Here is a 23,218-nt window from a genome sequence, read left to right as displayed (position 1 = left end):
TTACTCTGGTAGTTAAATTACTCTTTGTTTAATTAAGATTGTTCCAACAATATCAAGTGACTGTGTCTCAATGACAATCCATTCAGTAGAAGAAGCAGACTGTGGCACGTACACATGCAAAATGACCAATGCTTGTGGGGATGTATCTGTTGATGTTACCTTAAACCTTCTTGGTATGTTATGGTTTCCTATAATTTTACTTGTCAGAGTATACAAATTCTTTTTGCAGAGCTAAGGTCTCAAATTCAGGCAGTTTAAAATTTATCTCGTTCCGAGTAAAGAACAAAATTTGTACTTCCCCATACAAAAATAAGTTAAACAAAAAGATATATTTTGTTCCTTTAATATATTGCTATTGATGTTTTGGGATTTACATAGAAATATTGGATCCTCGTTGATATTTCTCGATTCAATCAGCTGATAAATGTCCCATAGTCTTCATTCCTTAATACATTACTATACAATAATAGCTGCCACAGGAATGTTGGCCAGAATAATAGCTTAACTCACTGATCATATTAATGTTTGGTCGCTTCAGAGGCAATAATGAATCATATCCTTGAACAGTACGGAATTCTTCTGAGCCCCGAATTCTTTTGGATATTTTTGAAGCTCTTAATAGAGGTACTAAAATGCAAATAGCATGTTTCCCTGGGGAACATGCACATTAAGTACTAAAAGCACTGCGTCCCAATTAAATCAAATGACGACTTTTATTCATTGGAGGTACAGAGTTAAGTTTTGGTCAAGCAAAAAGAAAGCCACAGCGTTTGGTCTCATTAATGGAACGAGGAATCTTAATTTTCATTTGTTAATGTCAAGCATTACTCTATGATTAATTTTAAAATACAATTTTAAGTTATAAACATGTTGTAAGTACAGTTCCGAAACCCTTTTTTTCAAAAATTAGATTTTCAACTAGCAACAAAGAACCCCATTAAGCCAAATGTGAGTATAACTAAGCAAAAAAAAAAATGAATAATTTAAACTTAAAACGATTGGAACTATTCGTTTTAAATCACTACCAGGGAAAATAAAAAGAACTGCATAGTAAAAAAGCTTCTGAGATTTCAAAGATACGCCTTTTTTACAACCTGAATGCATATAGTACCATTTGATTTATTTCAACCTCACCCTAAACATTCTCTGAAAGTTTCAATTAACCTTTTTTAAAACATGAATGCACACTGTGTCTTACGTTTAACTCAACACACCTCTCAAGGTTTCCTGAAAGTTTCAACTTATTACTGAAAGCCATTTGTGATATATTTAAGATACACCCTTATGGCAACTTTGATCCACACAGTGTCTTTCGATTCGGGTCATCATCCTCCTCGACTTTTCCCAAAAGTTTTGACTTACAACTATTAGATGTCCTTGAAACATCACACCTACGCGCTTCTGACAACGTTAATACGCATCGAGTCTTTTGCGTAAATCGGAAATTCCTAGGGTGTACTTGAATTTAGCTCGACGGTTTCCCCGTATATGCCTTGAAAGTTTGAAGCTAGTACCAGTAAGGCTTCCAGAAATATTGCCTATACGCCTTCCTGATAACTAAGATTCAGATAGTTTCTATTGATTTAGTTCAATATCTTCCTTAATATTTCTTGAAAGTTTCAACTTTATAGCTTTAGTCGTTCCTGAGACATTGCAGATACATCCTTTTGACAACATGGATGCACATAGTGTCTGTTTCATCCCACTCACTATTTTGAAATTCTCCTCATTATTCTCTGAAAGTTTCAAATTAACATATTTAACGCCCATTCAGAATGAGCTTCCACTAATTTGAGCCAATCATAATTTTAATAGAATTTTGCAACCAATTTCAAAATTTTACGAAGCATATGAATAGCTCAAATCAGCGCTAGCTAAATGTCAGTATTCGCAAATTTTATTTGGGCCTTTAAACATTTTCTATAGCAGTGCAGAAGTGCCCTTACGACAACTTTTATGTACTTAGTGTCCTTTGATTTCGTGCAACATTTTCCAACAATATTATATCAAAGTCTCAACTTAGAATCCCTTCGCCGTTTCTGATATATTGTATTTTTGCCCTTTTCACTCCCTGGATGCAAATAGTGTCTTTGTTACTTTAACATTTCACTCAATATTTGCTGAGAGTTCCAACTACCCTTCAATATTTTTGGGCTTGTGACTTGTGACTTTTATTCGCCCTTTTGAGAATCTAGTTGCAGATTGCGTTTTTTGATTTAATTCAACCTCCCCCGAAATCTTCAACCTAATTCTATGAGCTGTTTCCGAAACATTATAGATAGATTTCTTTCAAAACCTGGATGCTGACAGCATCTTTTGGTTTTGTTCGACGTTCCTCTCGAATCTCCCTGAAATTTGAATATGGTGCTTTTACCCGTCCGTTAGATATCAAAGATACAACCTTTTAATAGGCTGGATGCACTAAGTATCATTTTATTAAGTTTAAAGTTCCCTTCAACATTCCCTGAAACTTTCATCTTAATGCTCACAGCTGATCTATGGATATTGCAGATAGGGCTTTTTTATAACAGGGATGTATATAGTGTCTTTTGATATATTTCCGTATCCCCTAAACATAATCTCAAGGTTTCAAATTAACTTTTAAGTTTCAATGTCGCTCCTTGCTTTTAGTTAAAAAAAACCTGTTTTTTTTATTAATTTTTGAGTGTTTTTGAATTAATACATGTTTTGATTTTGGCTAACCAAACAAGAATAATTAAAACACAATTAAGAATCTTTTTTTGCCAAATGGTTTTCTCATAGTTTTGATCGAAAGATTTTGAGAAAAAAAGGAGTGGGGTGGAGGCCTAGTTGACCTCCAATTTTTTAGCTACTTATAAAGGCAACTAGAACTTTGAATTTTTCAGGAAAGTTTTTATTATTAAAAAATATACGCAACTTACCAATTAACTTATGTAACGAACTTCTATATTCACCTGTTTTTATTACGTATATAAGGGGGTTCGCCCCCTCGTCAATATCTAACTCTTTACATTAAAGCTTGAATTTTGTTTCAACTCCTTAAGAATGACCCCTGAATCACAAAAGCCGTAGAATAAACAGTTGAAATTACTAAAAATGCTTTAGAGTAAAGAGCAAGTTATTTAGAGGTGGTGAACCCCTCATGTGCTTAATAATTTCTGCTCATTTTAAGTATTAATGCTGCTTTTTACCTTCAGTTAAAAAAAATATCTTATTTATTTTTTCATTCTTTCTTTAAATAATACTAGAAAATCCTGCGCCCCCTTAATGGAAATTATCTTTCTCCAAGACAATTTCCTCCATGAAAGGATCCCCTACGTAACCCCCTACCAACAAATCAGCCTGAAAACGCCTCTACACTTCCCAATAACCATCACTATATGTAAACGCTTGTCAAAATTTGTAACCTTAAGCCGTTTCCAGGGGGACTATGGGGGAGTAAGTTGTCCCCAAAGACATAGTTGTTAGGTTTTTCAATAAATCTGATGGTGTGATTTTTGCTAAGATTCTATGATTTTTAGGGAAAATAGGATTCCATGATTCTATTTTCTTAAATTAGCCAAATTTTCTCAGGCTCGTAACTTGTGATGGGTAAGACTAAATTTGATGAAACTTATATATTTATAATCCATATTAAAATGTAAATCTTTTGATGTAACTATTGTTATCAAAATTCTGTTTTTAGAGTTTCGGTTGCTATTGAGCCTGGTCGCTCTTTACTACAGTTCGTTACCACGTACTGTTTGACATGTGGGATTTTGGATTATTTGCCAGAAGAACGATCAAGAATTCGTAGTATTTGTTTTATCCTGTTTGTATTGCCTAGGGATGATCGTATTCAACAAATGGTTGTAGAAGATCTGAAGAGGGTCCATTTGAAAGTAAACTAAAAGTTCTAATGCCGTTTTAAAGTCATTAAACAATTGGAGGGCAACTACCCCAAATCCCATGATTTTTTTTTCTCAGGGTAGTTTGATCAAAATTTTTAGATTTTTTTTCAACTTAGTAGAAAAAAAATTATACCTTTAAAACTAGCAAGATCCCCAGAGCCCATGGGAAATGGCTTTAAGATACGAAATTTGCCCATTGCCTGTGTATGGTATTTATTATTGAGACTTATTAACACATTTTCGAAGGGGATATTTTGTGCTCGGGGATTAGTTTCCACGGAAAGAGTATTCCATGGGGAGCCAAAAAATTTTTTATTTGCCTTACTTTCGCTTTGTCAACTCAATTTTACAAGTGCATATGTTGTGGAGGAATGATTCGGGAAAATTTCCAGAGATTTCCAGAGTGACATAAAGAGAAAGGAGATTTCCAGAGTGACCTAAAAAACAATTAGAAATTTAGAGCTATTTAAAATCAAAGTTTGCTAAATACAATTTTTTAGGCTAAACCATCCGCAAGAAATTTTACGTAAGTGGGGGATAAGGTTTTACATGGAATGGGGTTATTATTTTATGTGGAATGAACTTCCCACGGAGGAGTTTTCTGTGACGGTATGGAATTTTTCATGGAGAATAAGTCACATTTACCTGCATTGTTTGAAAAACGATCAGAAATTTTAAAAAATCTAGCTTTTTTCAGCTGGAAGTAAGGAGTAACATAAAATTTCGAAACCAACAGAAAGTATTCCATATTTGAAGAAATACCCCCCTCCTCAATTTTTGTTCGTTTTGATTTTGACTGTTGCTGCTTCTTTTCACTTGAAAAAACTGTTTTTTTTTTGATAAACTGAGCGTAATAAGCTGCATTAAAATTTAATATAACTGAAAATCATTTCATATATTAGGAGGGCTACCCCCTCCCTTATTCTATTTTTTAAGTACTTTTAAAAACCTTCAGATACTAATTAAATGACTTTTGAGTTTCAAAGTAGTTCTTAAGGAATTGGAAGAAAAAGTCAATCTTTTGCGCAAAGAGGGGGCTGGATATTTTTCAATTACTTTTGACTATTAAAAGGGGCACTAGTCTTTAAAATTTCCAATTGAACGAGCCCCTTTCGAATTTTCTACGACAGCTCCTTCTTTATGAAGTTCCCTGGTCCTACAAAAAAAAAAAAAAAAAAAAAAAAAAAAAAAAAAAAAAAAAAAATATACCCACATCGCTCATTACTTAGGCAGCACTATTGGGCTGCCTATGATTATCGACTTTGGATGCGTTTTTGTGACTCATGAGCAGCCAGGCAAAAATGGGTGAGAATGGTGGCCTCATGATTCCTTCTATTTAAGGGATTAATATGGAAGATGAAGGCCAGGGGACCTAAAATTTCTCAACGACATACCCCAAAAAATAAAATTCTTTACGACATTCACGTAAGACTTTTTTGGTAAAAATTGATAAAAAAAAAATTATCCACAAAATATGTTGTTTTCTTATAGTAAAGGGCTTCATAAAACCAAAATAAAGACAAATTATCTTCAAAGTAAAAAAACTATGCAATCTAAAAGAAAAAAAGATTTAAATATTTCTACCCACAAAAAGGCTATATTAAAAAAAACAAACAGAAATGGATTTTAAAAACTTATTTCACAAAGCAAGCTTGCCAAAGAAGAGTAAAGAGCTCCATTAAGCTAAAATGAGTAAAAAAGTAATTGAATAATTTTTTAAGCATAAACTGCCACAAATAAATAAATAAATTAAACCCAAGACTAACTAATATTACAAAAAATAACCGATTCAAAGTCAAAACAGGCAAAAATTCACAGGAGTAGGCCTGACAACCCCCACGCCTTCTCAGACCAGAACATAATCAGACATAAACAAAATACATTTTAAATATTTTCACGTTTTTACTTTAACAAATAAGGAAGTGTTAAGACTTTATGAAATAAATATCAGAATTTATTTGTATATAAAACTGACAATCCATGTTTAAATCGCAAATTATTTTCTGGTCTTGAGAAGACATGGGGGCTGCTAGCCTTACTCCTTTTAAACACAAAACTAGACAATATCTAGTCTCTGCTCGGTTCGAGTACGCTAAACTGGAATACCGAGTCTCTTTAATAAACCAAATGACATTAATATTAAAATTATAATATTATAATTTAAAATAATTTGGAGAAGTTTTGCAACTTGAAGAAGATCAATATGATCATTAAAAACTGAAGGTTCAGGGCTTATACCATATCATATATAGGTTTTAGCGTAAAGTTTTCCAAATTTTATTTATAGTATCAAACAGTTCGTGGTAACGAACTGTAGTAAGGAGCGATCCGGCTCAATAGTAACCAAAACTCTAAAAAATTGAATTTTGATATAAATAGCTACATCGAAAGAATCGCATTTTAATTCTGATTTTAAATATATAAGTTTCATCAAGTTTAGTTTTAGCCATCAAAAGTTACGAGCCTGAGAAAATTTGCCTTATTTAGGAAAATAGGGGGAAACACCCCCTAAAAGTCGTAGGATCTTAACGAAAATGACACCATCAGATTCAGCGTATCAGAGAATCCTACTGTAGAAGTTTCAAGGTCCTATCTACAAAAATGTGGAATTTTGCATTTTTTGCCAGAAGACAAATCACGGGTGCGTGTTTATTTGTTTGTTTTTTTTTTTTTTTTTTCCCCAGGGGTCATCGTATCGACCAAGTGGTCCTAGAATGTCGCAAGAGGGCTCATTCTAACGGAAATGAAAAGTTCTAGTGCCCTTTTTAAGTGACCAAAAAAATTGGAGGGCATCTAGGCCCCCTCCCACGCTCATTTTTTTCCCAAAGTCAACGGATCAAAATTTTGAGATAGCCATTTTGTTTGGCATAGTCGAAAATCTTAATAACTATGTTTTTGGGGATGACTTACTCCCCCATAGTCCCTGGGGGAGGGGTTGCAAGTTACAAACTTCAACCAGTGTTTACATATAATAATGGTTATTGGGAAGTGTACAGACGTTTACACTTTTTTTTAAATAAAAGCCATTTTGTTTGGCATAGTCGAAAATCTTAATAACCATGTTTTTGGGGATGACTTACTCCCCCACAGTCCCTGGGGGAGGGGTTGCAAGTTACAAACTTCAACCAGTGTTTACATATAATAATGGTTATTGGGAAGTGTACAGACGTTTTCAGGGGGATTTTTTTGGTTTTGGGGGTAGGGTTGAGGGAGGGGGCTATGTGGGAGGATCTTTCCTTGGAGAAATATGCCATGGGGGAAAAAAATTCAATGAAAAGGACGCAGGATTTTCTAGCATTACTATAAAAAAAAACAATGAAAAAATAAACATGAAAACGTTTTTTCAAATGAAAGTAAGGAATAGCATTGAAATTTAAAACAAACAGAGATTATTACGCATATGAAGGGTTCTAAAAATACTTTAGCATAAAGAGCGAGGTATTTAGGAGGAGATAAATACCTCGCTCTTTATGCTAAAATATTTTTAGTGATTTCAACTATTTATTCTACGGCCTATTTGATTCAGGGGTCATTCTTAAAGAATTGGAACAAAACTTACGATTTAGTGTAAAGAGCGAGGTATTAACGAGGGTACAAACCCCCTCATACACATAATAAAAATATAAGAATATAAAAGTTTGTTACGTAAGTTAATTCTTAAGTTACGTATATTTTTTACTAATAAAAACGTTCGTTGAATATTAAAAGTTCTAGTTGCCTTTTTAAGTAACCGAAAAATTGGAGGGCAGCTAGGCCTCCTTCCCCACCCCTTATTTCTCAAAATCGTCTGATCAAAACTAAGAGAAAGCCATTTAGCCAAAAAAAAAATTAATATACTAATTTCATTTCAATAATTTATGTGCGGAGAGCCAAAACATGCATTAATTCAAAAACGTTCAGAAATTAAATAAAAAAAACTAATTTTTTTAACTGAAAGTAAGGAGCGACATTAAAACTTAAAACGAACAGAAATTACTCCGTATATGAAATGGGTTGTCCCCTCCGCAGTCCCACGCTCTTTACGCTAAAGTTTTTAGTTGTTTTAAAAAGTAGAATTGTGGCAAAGAGTCAAACTTTAGCGTAAAGAGCGAGGGACTGCGGAGGGGACAACCCATTTCATATACGGAGTAATTTCTGTTCGTTTTAAGTTTTAATGTCGCTCCTTACTTTCAGTTAAAAAAACTAGTTTTTTTTATTTAATTAGAGGTAAAAAGGAATCGCCGAGTACATAATGTGCTTGTGAGTCAGTATAATATGTATGTACATTTAATTTATGGTTATTCAGGTTAGGTTATTCAGGCCTTCCTCTCTTTTGATATCTGGTGAGAGTTTTCTCTTTGGCTCTAAAGTTGATAGGATGGGATCCTGCTGTAGCCCTTATTGTATCAGTTTTTGCAGATAAAAAAGACGGTGGAAATTAAATCCATAGAAGTTCTTTGAACAGATCATGACCTTTTTACAATTTTTTTTTCAGTGCTGACAACCATACAGATATTGCCTATAATATGGTGGATTCAATAGCAGCTTTATATAACTCTCTTATGACAAATGGATTAAGACCCAAAGTGGTTATGGTGGCACATAACAATTTGATTGAATATTGTCTGACGACTTTTACTTTACTTTCAACATGTTCATTCCAAAGTAATTTCCTCTCCAAAATTCAGCCCAAGTATCTTATTTTATCACTTATTGGTATATTACGACTTAAAAACTGAAGATTAGTTTGTTAAATTTCTCTTTCCTCCATAACGATGATAGCTTCACATTTATTAACATCAGGTTTCAATTTATTTTTATCTACCGATTTTCTAATAGCGTAAATACCTTTTTTGTATTTAGGATCTAAGGAATTCGTATCTTTAGAAGACATTTTTACACAAATACCATCAGCATACGCTTGTATTGTGCACCCTGTAGGAAACTGAATGAGGCTAATCGTCCACATTAATAGGCCTTAAAAAGAAGAGAGTATGCTTCCTTGTGGGCACGATTTCTGAAGAATACAAGTTACATTATTAGCTTTATCACTATAAGAAATTCAAAAGACCCGTTAGGCACCAGAGCCTGAACTTGAAGGAGCACCTTCTCTCTTTTATAGTCATGATTTTATTGGCTCAGGTTATTTAGTTTTCTTCGTTTCAAAAATAATTTCCAAGTTTTAGCACTTTTGGTCTTTGCCCGAATTCGTAGAACTCAATCCACCAGCAGCAGGGACACATTGAGGGGGCATTGCACTAATACTTTATTCAAAACATTTTACCATTTTTGGTATTTTTCCCGCAAATCTAAGAATTTTGCATAATTAGTAAGTTTTTTTTTCTTAAAGATTCTCTTTTCCGTCTCACCAATACAAAAAGTTTAAAATTATTTCGTTTTCACGTATGTTTTGAGTGCACAAAAAATGAGTGCTTAATTGGTTACTTTGAATAAATTGCTGCCTTATGATTATTAGGATAATAATATACACAATTGTCCTAATTATGAATCTTTATAAATATTAATGAAATTTTGGGATCATAATTATTCAGTGATAACGGAAAAAATGCAACGACCGTTCAAAGAGTTGGTCAGTAAGTGATTGAAAAGGAGTTAGTTATGGTTTGTTCTTGAAGTGGAAAAGTATCCTGGACTTCTAAGGTTAGATTTCTGTTTTGTATATTTGTCTGCTGTCAAACATGAATATAATCTTCTCTGTAAAAATACAAGTATGCATTTTAAAATGGGAGAGGACTCGAAACCGTTTTGTAGAATTTAGAAAATAAACAAATTCTAAAAAAATATGTAAACGTTAAGAAAGCTTATAGAAAGGCCTTCTTATAAACATTAGGGTTACCTCAAGAATTACACTTCATTTTTCTTTTGTAAATCGTGCTAAGAAACATCCTATTGCTAGAGGCGAATCATTTTGACAATTTACAAGACATATTTGATGTATTAATGCTTTCGAACCTGTGAAGTTTTTTCAGAGGAGGGAGGGGGAGTAGAAAATAAATTCGTAAGCTCTTTGAATATTTTTATTGGCTTTTAGAACTTGATTTAGCCTATCCTGTGCATTTGGTTTTAAATATCTCTTAGTATTTTCTGTAATTCAACGGTAACACTGAACCATTTCTGTCTCAATGTTTTTGCAATTTTCTGACATCTGCTATCTGCGCGCCATTTTCCATAAAAAAAAAATCGCATCAATGTTAACAAAAGGTAAACCACTCGGTATATGTTACCCCATCAGGCACTGGGGGGGGGGATTATAACACTTTTGAATCTGTAAAATTTTTTTCAGAAGTGAAAGGGGGATAGAAAAAAATGTCGTTTATGAACAAATCTTTAACAAACGTGCAGAAAATTGTCATTAGAGTGTGTTTTTAAAGTTACCCCGATTTCTTTGTCTGCGTATTTTAAAGCCCCTTGCGATCTTTCAGTTCGAAATTCTTTTTATTTGTTTTATTTTATCTCTCTACTAACTCAGTTTTCCATGTGGATATGTTGGAGGGGGGTGGAATAGCTCAGTGAAATTTTCAGCAGGTTTCAGTTTCTAGAAAAAAAAAATCACGGAATGGGGATTTCTGGAGTGACCTAAAAACGATTAGAAATGTAAGGCTTTTTCAAATCAAGTTTGTTAGGAAAATATCTTTTTTAGTGTGAATCGCTCGCAACAAATTTTACGTAAGGGGAATTTCAGAAAGGAGTAAATTGTTTGGATGAAATTTTACGTGGGGCTGGGGGTAGAGATCTTATTTTGTGTTGATCGAAATTTTCACAGAGGAGTTTACCGTGATATTAGGAAAGTTTTTGCATGGAGGGTGTGCCACATTTTACTGCATTGTTTGAAAAATAATCAAAAAATAAATAAAAAGCAAATTATTTTCAGCTGAAAGTTAGGAGTAACATCAAATTTCGAAACCAACAGAAGTTCTTCTAATATGAATATGAAGAAACAGCTCCTCTCCTTGATTTTGTTTGTTTTGAGTTTGACTGTTGCTGCTTCTTCTCAGTTGAAAAAAAAATAATTTTTTTAATTTAATCAACTGAGACTTGGTAGTGGGTATAAATCACAAAAAAAACATGTGAATAAACTATACAACATTTACCCATAAAAAACGCATTTATACAGGTATAATAAACTAATGTTTTTGAGCCTGATCTTAGAAGTTTGAAGCATCTGGCACCCTCCTCCAAAGGTACGATATTAGTGACTCCATGTCAATGTCTAAGAAATTGCTCTGTTTGACAGGCTGTAATAACCTTTCATTCCTATAGATCATATTGGAAACCATAAAATGAAGGGGCTGTCTATAACATAGTACTTGAATTTCTATACATTCTTTTGTTTTTTGCGTTAGGTAATGACTGATTTTTTTTTACCATTACCATTAGATAATGGCTGCAATGGCTATAGTAAGGCAACCTGCCACAGTTTTGATTTTTACAAACCTTTGCTACCTCTCAATCTTACAGACAAGATTAAGCAGGACATGAGTTGCTAAAATACTTCTAGACAAATTTTGAATATTCCAGTTTTTGAAACTAACATTGATAAGCAGCAATCGCAGTCTAGATTCTGAATAACGAAATGAAAACTTTTCATTTCATTTCTTTCAGAAATGAAGAGCCCGGAAGAGGCGAAAAAGGTAGAAGCAATTCAAATGATTAGAGCGAGGAAAGAACGCTCATTCCAAAATGCAGAATTGGCAAAGAGTATGTTGTCAAAACATAACTCTTGTCAAGAGGCAAAAAAAATATATCAAGTATGTAATGACTTTCTTTTTTCATTTATATCTCTTTCATTTTTATATCTAATAATTCATACTAACGAGCTGTATTAAGGAGCTAAAAGGCTCAATAGTAACCAAAACACTCAAAAACAGAATTTTAAATATGTAAGTTTCATCAAGTTTAGTGTTACCCATCAAAAGTTAAGAGCTTGCGAAAATTGGCTTTATTTTTCAGAAAAAGAGAAAACACCTCCTAAAAGTCATATAATCTCAATGAAAATTACACTATCAGATTCAGAGTATCAGAGGTTTTAATAATGTAGAGTTTTGAAGCTCCTAACTGCAAAAATGTAGCATTTTGTAGTTTTTGTCAAAAGAAAGATCATTAATGCGTGTATATTTGTTTTTTTTTTGTTCTTTTTCCCCCCATGGATGATCACATCGACCCAGTGCTGTTAGAATGTAACAAGAGGGGTCAATTTAACAGAAATTAAAAGTTTTAGTGCCCTTTTTAAGAAACAAAAAAAACTGAGGGACAGTAGGATCCCTCCTACGCTCATTTTCTCCTCCAAGTCACCGAATCAGAATTTTGAGATAGCCATTTTGTTCCCCATGGTCAAAAAAGCTAGTAACCATGTCTTTGAGAACGAATTAATCCCCCATGGTTCCTGGGGGAAGGGCTGGAAGTTATGAACTTAGCCCATTCTTTACATGTAGTATTGGCTATTGAGAAGTATGCTGACGTTTTCAGGGAAAATTTCTCTGGTGGAGGAGGGTCAGGGGTTGTTAGTTACGCTATAGGATCTTTCCATGGGGAAAGATAATTCTCATGAAGGGGGTGCTGAATTTTTCTGCGTTATTGAAAAAAACGACGTAAAGTTAAATCAAAAAGCAATTATTTTTAACTTAAAGTAAGGAACAACATTAAAAATAACATAAATTATTATGTATATGAGGGGGGTTCATCCCCTCCTAAATACCTCACTCTTTAGGCTAAAGTATTTTTTGCAATTCAAAAATAGTGTACCGATCGGATTGGTGCGCTGGATTCAGGATCCTATGTCTAAGAGGACGTGGGTTCGAATCCCAGTGTATCCAATTGTTCAGTTTGGGACACGGGTCAGTGGGGTGACTCTGTAAGCTTCGTCAGAGTCGACCCAGCTCTAAATGGGTACCTGGACAAATCTGGGGAAAGTAAACAGAAAGGGTGTGCGAAAGCACAGGATGGTTGACCCCCCCCATTGCACTTCCTGGCTGAATTGCCCAGAAACAGAGATCAACACCGCCGGTAGGGACTGTAAAGTCTAATGCAGTATCCTTTACCTTTACCTTTTTTTTCATTTATTAAAATTAAACAGTCATTGTGATTCTGGGGCCAGTCTTAAAGAATTGACACAAAATTCAAACTATAGCGTAAAGAACAAGGTTTTGACGAGGGTATGAACCTTGTCATATAGGAAATATAATATATGAATATAGAAGCTCGTAACGTAATTTAATTTTTAAGTTACGTGTTTTTATTCGTAATAAAAACGTCCTATTTAGTTCAATAAAAGGTTTACTATTTAGCCAAAAAAGTAAACTTAAAATGCAAATTTCGTTTTAGTTATTCATGCACGGTGAGCCAAAATCAAAACCTGTATTAATTCAAAATTGTTCAGAAATTGAATAAAATAAGTTTTTGTTACTGAAAGTAAGAAGCGACATTCAAACTTAAAACGACCAAAAATTATTCTGTATATGAAAGAAGATGTCCCCTCCTCAACGTCCCGCTCTTTACGCTAAATTGTAAATTTTACCCATCACCCCATCAAAAATTTCTTTATTCTAACACCAATTATTAAGTCTGAGTTTTTCCTTCAATGCCTAGATTGGACTTGAATTGTTTTTTGTTTTTTATGTGTCTTTTTCAGGATTTTCTCAAAAAATTTTGACAGGTTTGTTCAAGCTAGTCCCCCTTTGATAATGTCTTTCGTTTGTGAAGTGGAGATATTTGGTTTTTGACTTGCGGTACAGTTTATTTTTAATTCTCTTATTTAAAAATATTGCACTTTTTCATATTCACCTTTGGTCTTTTCTGTATGAGATTAAAAACCGTCCTTTAAGCTTCTTATAGATTTTTTGTATGATGTTTTTATTAATCTTTCTTATTTTTCCTGAAATCTAAAAAAGTAACTGGTCTGAAATTCACGCTTTGATCTTTTTTAAAAATTCAAGAAACGAAATCCATGAAATAACCATTTTGAATGAAACTAAATTAGAAATTTAATATTTTGACTGGAGGCAAAGAATAAAAGCAGATGGAACTTGCAAATTTTCCTACGGTCTGGCATCTGTTAACAATAATACGTCAATGGCTACTAGGAACACAAAATGTCCCTCATTGCACAAATGATGTTTCAGACAGTTCGTGGTAACAAACTGTAGTAAGGAGCGACCCGGCTCAATAGTAACCAAAACTCTAAAAAACGGAATTTTGATACCAATAGTTACATCAACAAAATTCTATTTTAATGCTGATTTTAAATATATAAGTTTCATGAAGTTTATCTTACCCATTAAAAGTCACGAGCCAGAGAAATTTTGCCTTATTTTAGAAAATAGGGGAAACACCCCCTAGTTCATGGTAACGAACTGTAGTAATGAGTGGCCCGGCTCAATAGTAACCAAAACTGTAAAAAACGGAGTTTTGATACCAATAGTTACATTAAAAGAATCGTATTTTAATGCTGATTTTAAATAGATAACTTTCATCAAGTTTATCCTACCCTTTGAAAGTTACGAACCTGAGAAAATTTACCTTATTTTAGAGAATAGGGGGATACACCCCCTAAAAAGTTATCGAATCTTAACAAAAAGCACACCATCAGAATCAGCGTATCGTAGTCTCATTCAGCGTATCATTATTCAGTGTTTCAAGCTTCTATCTAAGAAATGTGGAATTTTGTATTTTTTGCCAGAAGACAGATCACGGATTCATTTTTTTTGTCAGGGATGATGGTATCAACCCATATATATATATATATATATATATATATATATATATATATATATATATATATATATATATATATATATATATATATATATATATATATATATATATATATATATATATATATATATATATCTATATATATATAAATAAGTTGTCTGTCTGTCTGTGGGTCTGTGGATCTGTGGATCAGGTGACGTCATGTTTCGGCTGACGTCATGAAATTAGTTGCCGTCATTTTTGTTATGACGATGCTTAGTATATTGTAAAACACATTAATTTGGTTAATAATATACCATTTAAATCACCAAAATGAACATGCTGGAGTAGTCACTCGGTGAGAGAGGGTGTCAGAACGGAGAATGAAGGTCCCAGGTTCAAATCCTGGTTAGGCTAAAAAAGGTAAAAAACTAAAAACTAAAAAAAAAACTGAAAAAACTAAAAAAAGGCAAAAACAACAAAAAAAACTAAAAACTAATAAAAAAATAAAAAAGCCGAAAAACTAAAAAAACTAAAGAAACTAAAAAAAGGAAAAAACTTAAAAAACTAAAAACTAAAAAAAACTAAAAAACAGGAAAAATGAAAAATAGAAGAGAAAAAGAATACTAATAAAATTAAAAATAAAAATAAAAAAAATAAAAAAGATAAAAAGCTAAAAAAAGGTAAAAACCAATAAAAACTAAAAAGAAAAAAGGTAAAAAACTAAAAAAAAAAATTCATCTAAAAAACTAAAAAAAACTAAAAAACGTAAAAACTAAAAGAACTAAAAAAGTAAAAAAAAAACTAAAAAAAGGAAAAAACTGAAAAATAAGCGGGATATAAAACAGGGGGATATAAATGACGACCGGGACACCGGGACATAAGGAATATAAATGAATCAGAAAATACAACTCATGTTTCCAAATGACGTCGTTTGGAGCCCAAATTGAAAATCCAGATCAATTTATGTCTACTTTCAAAGTAAAAGGGCAAATTTATCATAGAGCAGGGTCTCTTCTACCATTCTCAGGCGAGAATCATAAATTTTTACAATTGTACTTCATCAGTGATAGAAATTCTGAAATGAATGCACGTTGCGAAATTTCTCCCAACATTGAAAGGACAATCGTTTCCCAATTACAACATCTTTTCCACGAAAATAATAATTTAGTGCGTCTGTTCAAAACAGCCATCGATTTGATGCCTACTTATACGCATAAAATTGTTATTTCCGCTGACAAAACACCTCCTGGCCAACATGTGCGTAGATACAATGCTCCAACTATCGACGAAGTGGCCATCGTTATGGTCGGTGATCAGTTTTTACCTCGAGATATTATTCTCAGGGTTTCCACCACACGTGCTACAACTAAAAATAGGCCTACCAATAATACTTTTAAGAAATATAAACCCACCAAAGCTTTGCTATGGCACTCGACCTGCCGTAAAAAAAACAATGGAAAACCTAATAGAGGCCACAATCTTGACAGGGCCTTTTGAGGGTGAGGCTGTTCTTATTCCTCGTATTCCCAAGATTCCAACGGATCTGCCTTTTCAATTTAAAAGATTGCAATTCCCAATTCGATTAGCATTTGCAATCACCATTAACAAAGCTCAAGGTCAATCATTAGAAAAATGTGAACTATAGATCTTAATACTGATTGTTTTTCCCATTGACAATTGTACGTTGCATGTTCGAGGGTCGGTAAACCTGACAATCTATTTATATGCAGCGACAATTGGACAGCGAAGAATGTTGTATATTCGCAAGTTTTACGCAGTTAATTTGTATTTTATCTATCTATCTATCTATCTATCTATATAAAAACGAGTTGTATGTATGCATGTTTGTTTGTTTGTAAAAAGAGCGTTTGCATATGATGTCATTATTAGTACATACGGCTTTGTATATGCAGAGACAATGGGAAAGCCAAGAATGTTGTATATTCGCAATTTTTACGTAGTTTAACTCCTGCAGACGAAATGAATGCTTGCCTAAAAAATTCTAATTTATAGGCACACGTAAAAATATTAAAATTAACTACAAATATGCGTGTCCGATTGCAAAACGATGACTCTGGTCAAACAGTAGACTCAATTTCAGGACGTATACAACTACCTGCTGATTTCTGTAATTTAGTGACGTCCAAAAATGAATTGATTGAAAAAGTATTTCCGAATATTCTAAAAAATTATAAAAATAATAAATGGCTAAGTGAAAGAGCGATTCTCGCACCCAAAAATATAGACGTCCACGAAATCAACAATATTGTTTTGAACAAGATTCGAGACCAGGCAGTCCTTTACAAGTCAGTCGACACAGTTTTGGAACCAAATGAAGCGGTTAATTATCCATCTGAATTTTTAAATTCCATAGATCCTTCAGGGTTTCCACCACACGTGCTACAACTAAAAATAGGCGTACCAATAATACTTTTAAGAAATATCAACCCACCAAAGCTTTGCAATGGCACGCGACTTGCCGTAAAAAAAAAAACAATGGAAAACCTAATAGAGGCCACAATCTTGACAGGGCCTTATGAGGGTGAGGCTGTTCTTATTCCTCGCATTCCCATGATTCCAACGGATCTGCTTTTTCAATTTAAAAGATTGCAATTCCCAATTCGATTAGTATTTGCAATCACCATTAACAAAGTTCAAGGTCAATCATTAGAAAAATGTGGTATAGATCTTAATCCTGATTGTTTTTCCCATGGACAATTGTACGTTGCATGTTCGAGGGTCGGTAAACCTGACAATGTATTTATATGCAGCGACAATTGGACAGCGAAGAATGTTGTTTATTCGCAAGTTTTACGCAGTTAATTTGTATTGTATCTATCTATATAAAAACGAGTTATGTGGATGCATGTTTGTTTGTTTGTAAAAAGAGCGTTTGTATATGACGTCATTATTAGTACATACGGCTTTGCATATGGGACACAGGGACACAACTACAATGGCGCATAACTAATATGGCGCGTAACGACTTACACGCGCGGGGGGGCTTGGGGGGGCGCGAAGCGCCCCACCAACTAGGTGTTGGGGTGGCGCGAAGCGCCACCCCAACAGCTAGTATATATATATATATATATATATATATATATATATATATATATATATATATTTATCGGCATTTAGCACGCAGCAGGCTTCTAAGCCGCGAGTCACATTCTCCTCTTAATGTCACTTATATATTTAAAATTTGCATTAAAATGCGATTCTTTTGATGTAACTATTGGTTTCAAAATTCTATTTTTTAGAGTTTCGGTTACTGTTGAGCCGGGTCGCTACTACAGTTCGCTACAACGAACTGTTTGATAACGTCACCACGGGTTCGTTATAAACACCCTGAGAAAAAGATCAATTCTTCCTTAAGGACCTATAGACCGATTTAGATCATTTTGATGCCAGTCATACTCGTTTTCGCTTGTAATTTTGCCGCCCCTTATCTTTTAGCCGCATATTTCTTTGTTCTTCACTTTCGTTTCTAATTGGTTCTACTCCTTGGAGTCGCATGTATTATAACGGCATATTTCTTTGATCTTCATATCTCTTTCGGCTTGTTTTAATTGTTGTTTTTTGACTCGTTGTAATTTTCGCTGTTACAAGAATTCTGATTGTATCTTCATTTTAGTTTATCATTATTTTAGACTTTTTTTTCATAGCCTTGACTTTAGCCTCTCCTATTGGTCAGATCCAGTCACATAGGATTGGAGTTGTCAGGTTTGAAGTCACTTTAACGTTTTTTGTAAATATATTAATTACACACGGTATTTCATACTTAGCTATGTTCCTTTTGCAATGTGGTAAGTGTTGAAGACTTAAAAACGATATATACACTCTTGGGGGGATGACATAATTTATTTTCTTCAAAATATAATCATAAACATAACGTCAATCATGCGATTTTTGGTTGTCAATCATTTGCTGAAAACGATAAAACAACAAGACGTATGTATGCTATTCGAATGTATTCATAAATATGATGTCACTTACATTTTTTTTTAAATTGAGGCTTTTAACGATCATCATTATGTTATTTTGAAATCAAAAATTTCCTTCAGATTTTTGCACAGGTAATCATTAATTTTTTATTAGCCTACAACCAACATTTGTGTCAATCAAGTTACGCGGAGTGCACCGTGCAACGTAATCATCCCTTAGTTCCTAATTTACGGCTGGGGATCAAAAATGAAAAAAAATGTTTCATACATAAGTTGGAATCATAAGAGGCAAATTCATTATCACTAATTCATGGAAAAGTAGGAGTGTTGTTTTTCTTGCATTTTTCACTAAAAATTTTATTTTGTAAATCTAGGGGAATTTTTTTTTTATATTCTTCGGTTTTTTAGGCTAAAATGATCAAAATAAGTTATTTCTTCTACAATCTACGAAGTTCTGTTTACCTACCGGAACCAGTGTTTTTTTTAGATATAAAGGTTGTTGCCATTATACTTACTTTCAACCCCTCCTCTATTAGTCAAAATTTCTAGAAAAAAAAATAATTTTTTTCTAGAACTTGAAAAAAGAATACGACTTGACCGTAATAGAATTAAGGAAGGCTGAAAAAGACTACAAAGGAAGCACGCACTGAGAGATAACCTGTAAGTACAATTCTTGTTACAATAAAAAAAAAAAATCAACTAAAAGTAAGGATCCAGATTGAAACCTAAAACAAACAGAAATTATTCCATATATGAGGGGGTTTGCCTATTTTTCAATCTTCGTGCTAAAGTGTTTTGATAACTTTTAAAAAGCTTTATATTTCATAAACGGCCATTGTGTTTCAAAAGTAATTCTTAAACAATTGGGACACAAAGTCAAACTTTAGCGTCCACCCCTTTGATCATTGGACACCCCTAGTCAACTAGCCGACCACTCTGAGACAAACACTAAGCTGCTTTTATCCAAATGTGTACACTAAAGTAAGGCATTAAAGCTAGTCAAATACTCATTCAGAAAATTTAGATAAATCCTATAGAAGAAAATACAACAAGTAGTGATGCGTTTCTTATGTATTATTTAGTTATTTATGGCTGGTTTTATGTTGGTACATTCGGCTAATGCCTTTGTAACTGTTAGGTTAGGAACTAAATATTTATTGTCAGTTCTGATATAAATATCTTTCTTTTGGTTTTAGTTTCCTTTCTGGTTAGCTTTTTCTCAGTTTCGTTTATGTATATTTTTGATCATCCTCTAAACCATATACCAATTACTTTGTTTGTTTGTTTTTGTGCTAATTATAAATTTTCTTTTGATTTATTATTTATTTTAATTTTATGTTTTAAATTTATACGACATGTTTACTTGTTTTTTTTGCCAATTTTTTATTTGCCTTCATATAAATGCAAACATGAGTGCCTTATATGAAGGTTTTTTGGTTAGATTTTCATGTTTTTATGGTTAAGTTATTCAGGTGAAATATGTATTATGTACTATACTCTTATTGGTCATTTAGTACCTTTTGTTGGTTCTCAATCCTACGCCTGAACGGAAGCGAGAGCTTGGCTACTACTATAGTTTATTTTACATAACTAAACTAGAAACATAAATGCACCAAAATATACTCATCTTAGGTTTACTCAACTGAACTTGAAATTCAACTGCACTTATGAAATCACTCCCCTTATCTATATATACCCAAACTGACATATACCCAAGCGAAACCCACAAGATATTCCCAGAAAATGATAAAATACTCAAGAAACTAAAGTGAAATTGACACTTCCATCTATTTAGAATCCACTTAACCCGGTATAAACCCTAGTGTACAACACCTCCCTCCTTACATTGAACCGTCCCGGTTCAAATTAAAAAGAAACAAAAAAAAATAACAACATCTGACAATTTAAAAGACATACAATGTACATTTTAATCACTTCTGTCCATTTTGAAGCAGCTCGCACTTAAAATGTCAATTTTTGCTATATCTTAGAGAAATCTTGGGAGTTGCATTGCAAACGACTGGCTCATTATCACATGCAACTGAAAGTTTAAGACAGACCGGCTTATCACCACAACCTACCGAAAGCTTATGACCTACATTGGAAAAGTCATGTTTCCACCATATCACTGTCTCACTTGTAAACGAACTTCGATGAACAGATGTTACTCTCAATGACAGCAAAACGTTAGGAGAACAAGACAGATTCAATATGTAAATCAGGAATAAATACTTAAATCAGGATCAAATGCCTAAATCAGGATAAAATAGGTAAATCAGGATGAAATAGCTAAATCAGGATCAAATAGATAAATCAGGACCAAATGCGTAAATCAGCATCAAATACGTAAATCAGCTCAATGTAAAACTTGGGATATGACGGCTACATCTAGAGATAACTAGATGACTAGATGAAGGGCATTGCACTAATACTTTATTCAAAAAATTTAATTATTTTTGGTAATTTTAAGCAAATCTAAGAATTTTGCATCAAAACGGCCATTGCGTCTCAGATGTAATTCTTAAGTAATTGGGACACAAAGTCAAATTTTAACGTAAAGAGCAAAGTATTGAGAGGGGGTTAACCACCCTCGGATACAGAATATTTTTTTTTCGTTTGAAGATTCAATGTTGCTCCTCACTTTTAGTTGAAAAGTGTTATTTTGAATTCAATTTTATCTTTTCAAGTACTGCTGAAAAATCTGGCTTTCCTGTTTGTAAACTGTCCTCTTTACGCAGAAAATTTATCAAAGTAAAGTTTCTTCCACTTAAACTAACCCCTCCCCCACTGGAAAATTCTCTCTAAACACTTCAATCCTTGCTGAAAATTTCTTACGGACGATTCCACCTAACAATTTAGTGGTTTTTAAGTAATTTCGGTTATCAATTACGCAATTGACATGTTGGTCATTCACAGTAAAATTTCATTAATATCAGGATTCAAATATTGGTAATTTAAGTCAATCAGAATTTGTCGTAAAATAAGATCGTTGAATATATACGGTCGACTTGTAAGAGGCAGGCGCTGTAGTTGATAAGTTAAAATCAATACCATCTACTGTTTGGTCTCTTTTACCTTTTTTCAAGCTTCTTAATTTAGTTTTTCTGAGCGACTGGTGTCAGAGACTAATCATTGCAACTATAATTTTGTTAGATACAGATGAGGTTATAGAAACGCTAGATGGGGTTAGTGGTACCGTTTGTTGTTACTAGTGTAATTTTTCAGTGTCATAAGCTTGGTACTGCAAACGAAATTTAACTATAGTGATAACAAATAAAGAAGTATTACGAATTTAAGAAATAAATATCAGGACATATTTGTATGTAAAACTGACAATCAATGCGTAAATTGCTAATTATATTCTGATCTTGAGAAGACAAGGGGGCTACTAGCCCTACTCCTTTGAAATTTGTCTCGTTTTGAGTTTGAACCGATTATATATTGTAATTTATGTTCGTTTTGTTTTTGTTCTTTTATTAAATGTTAATTCTGATAGTTTTACGCATGGAAGATAAGAAAAACTAACTTGTGGAATTTGAGAACACTTTCGTCCCTAAAAAATAAACAATAAGAATTCTTTGGCTCCCTAAGCCAAGTATGATGAATGATTTTACTCAGTGAAATAAAATAAAAAGAACACGTTTTTTCAACTGAAAATAAGGAGCAACATTAAAGTTTAAAATGAAAAGAAATTATCCCATGCATGAAAGGGGCTGTCCCCTCATCAACGCTGTGCTCCTTATGGTATAGTGTTTAGTTACTTTAAGAAGAAGAGTTGTGACAAAGAGGCAATCTTTAGCGTAAAGAGCGGGGCGTTAATGAGAGGACAGCCCCTTTCATACATTGAATAATTTCTGTTTATTTTAAGTTTGAATGTAGTTGACGTAATATATATATATATATATATATATATATATATATATATATATATATATATATATATATATATATATATATATATATATATATATATATATATATAATTTTTTTGGGGGATTAGTGCCATCTATCCATACTCAAAGTTTTGCCAATTTTGTTTTTCTTCTTTCAGGTGCACACTGTCAACGCAAAACCATTGGTGAAGAATTTTCAGTCGAGCGTTGTTTTTAATTAGTCCTTTATTTTGAGATTGAAAAAATAAATATTAATGTCTTATTCCTATTTTGTTTGAATTATTGTTGGAGGTGACTTATTTACATTCATATTACTTGCATTCCTGTAAATAAGGGTAGATGAAACTCTCACAGGCTAGTAAGAAGGCTCATTCTTTTCCCCATTCAAATATTTGAAGGAAACACCAAAATATGCTGATTCTGGATATAAGCCTTTTAGATGCCAGTTTCAGTTCCATTTATTGTGGTGCTTTTTCATTTGACGTTTTATACTGAAAATTAGCCAATTCAAAACTCGGCCGTTGACAAACAGTTTTTGGTTCTTCCATAGTAACACCAGTGATACTTCTGTGGTGGATTTGGCCTTTCTTGTGCCCGGAGTAAAACTTTGATGCAGTCTTTAAACTTTTGGTCTTTGCCCCAATTCGTACACCTCAAGCCACCAGCAGCAGGAACACATTGCACTAATACTTGGGCATTGTACTAATACTTTATTGCACTAATACGGGGGGCATTGCACTAATACTTTATTCAAAAAAATGTTTGGTAATTCTTCCGCAAATCTAAGAATTTTGCATATAACGTATGTTTTTTCTTA

At 33.1% G+C, this 23,218-nt stretch overlaps 1 protein-coding gene across 4 annotated transcripts in view; it reads left to right on the top strand.

Moving 5' to 3' along the window:
- The window catches only part of LOC136042731 (uncharacterized), a 105,067-nt gene extending 82,398 nt beyond the window's left edge, over nt 1-22,669 (top strand). For all 4 annotated transcript variants that reach the window (XM_065727694.1, XM_065727692.1, XM_065727691.1 and 1 more), the window contains 4 exons: nt 38-173; nt 11,475-11,620; nt 19,081-19,168; nt 22,560-22,669. In XM_065727694.1, coding sequence (XP_065583766.1) covers nt 38-173; nt 11,475-11,620; nt 19,081-19,158 — 360 coding nt within the window. In that variant the 3' untranslated portion in view covers nt 19,159-19,168; nt 22,560-22,669. The remainder of the gene's footprint in view (nt 1-37; nt 174-11,474; nt 11,621-19,080; nt 19,169-22,559) is intronic.
- Nucleotides 22,670-23,218: the final 549 nt, after the last annotated feature.

The sequence above is a fragment of the Artemia franciscana genome, unplaced genomic scaffold, assembly GCF_032884065.1.
Source record: "Artemia franciscana unplaced genomic scaffold, ASM3288406v1 Scaffold_188, whole genome shotgun sequence".
In the NCBI taxonomy this organism is placed as follows: Eukaryota; Metazoa; Arthropoda; class Branchiopoda; order Anostraca; family Artemiidae; genus Artemia; species Artemia franciscana.
The sequence above is the reverse complement of the archived record's forward strand: the minus strand, read 5'-3'. Positions and strand labels throughout refer to the sequence as shown.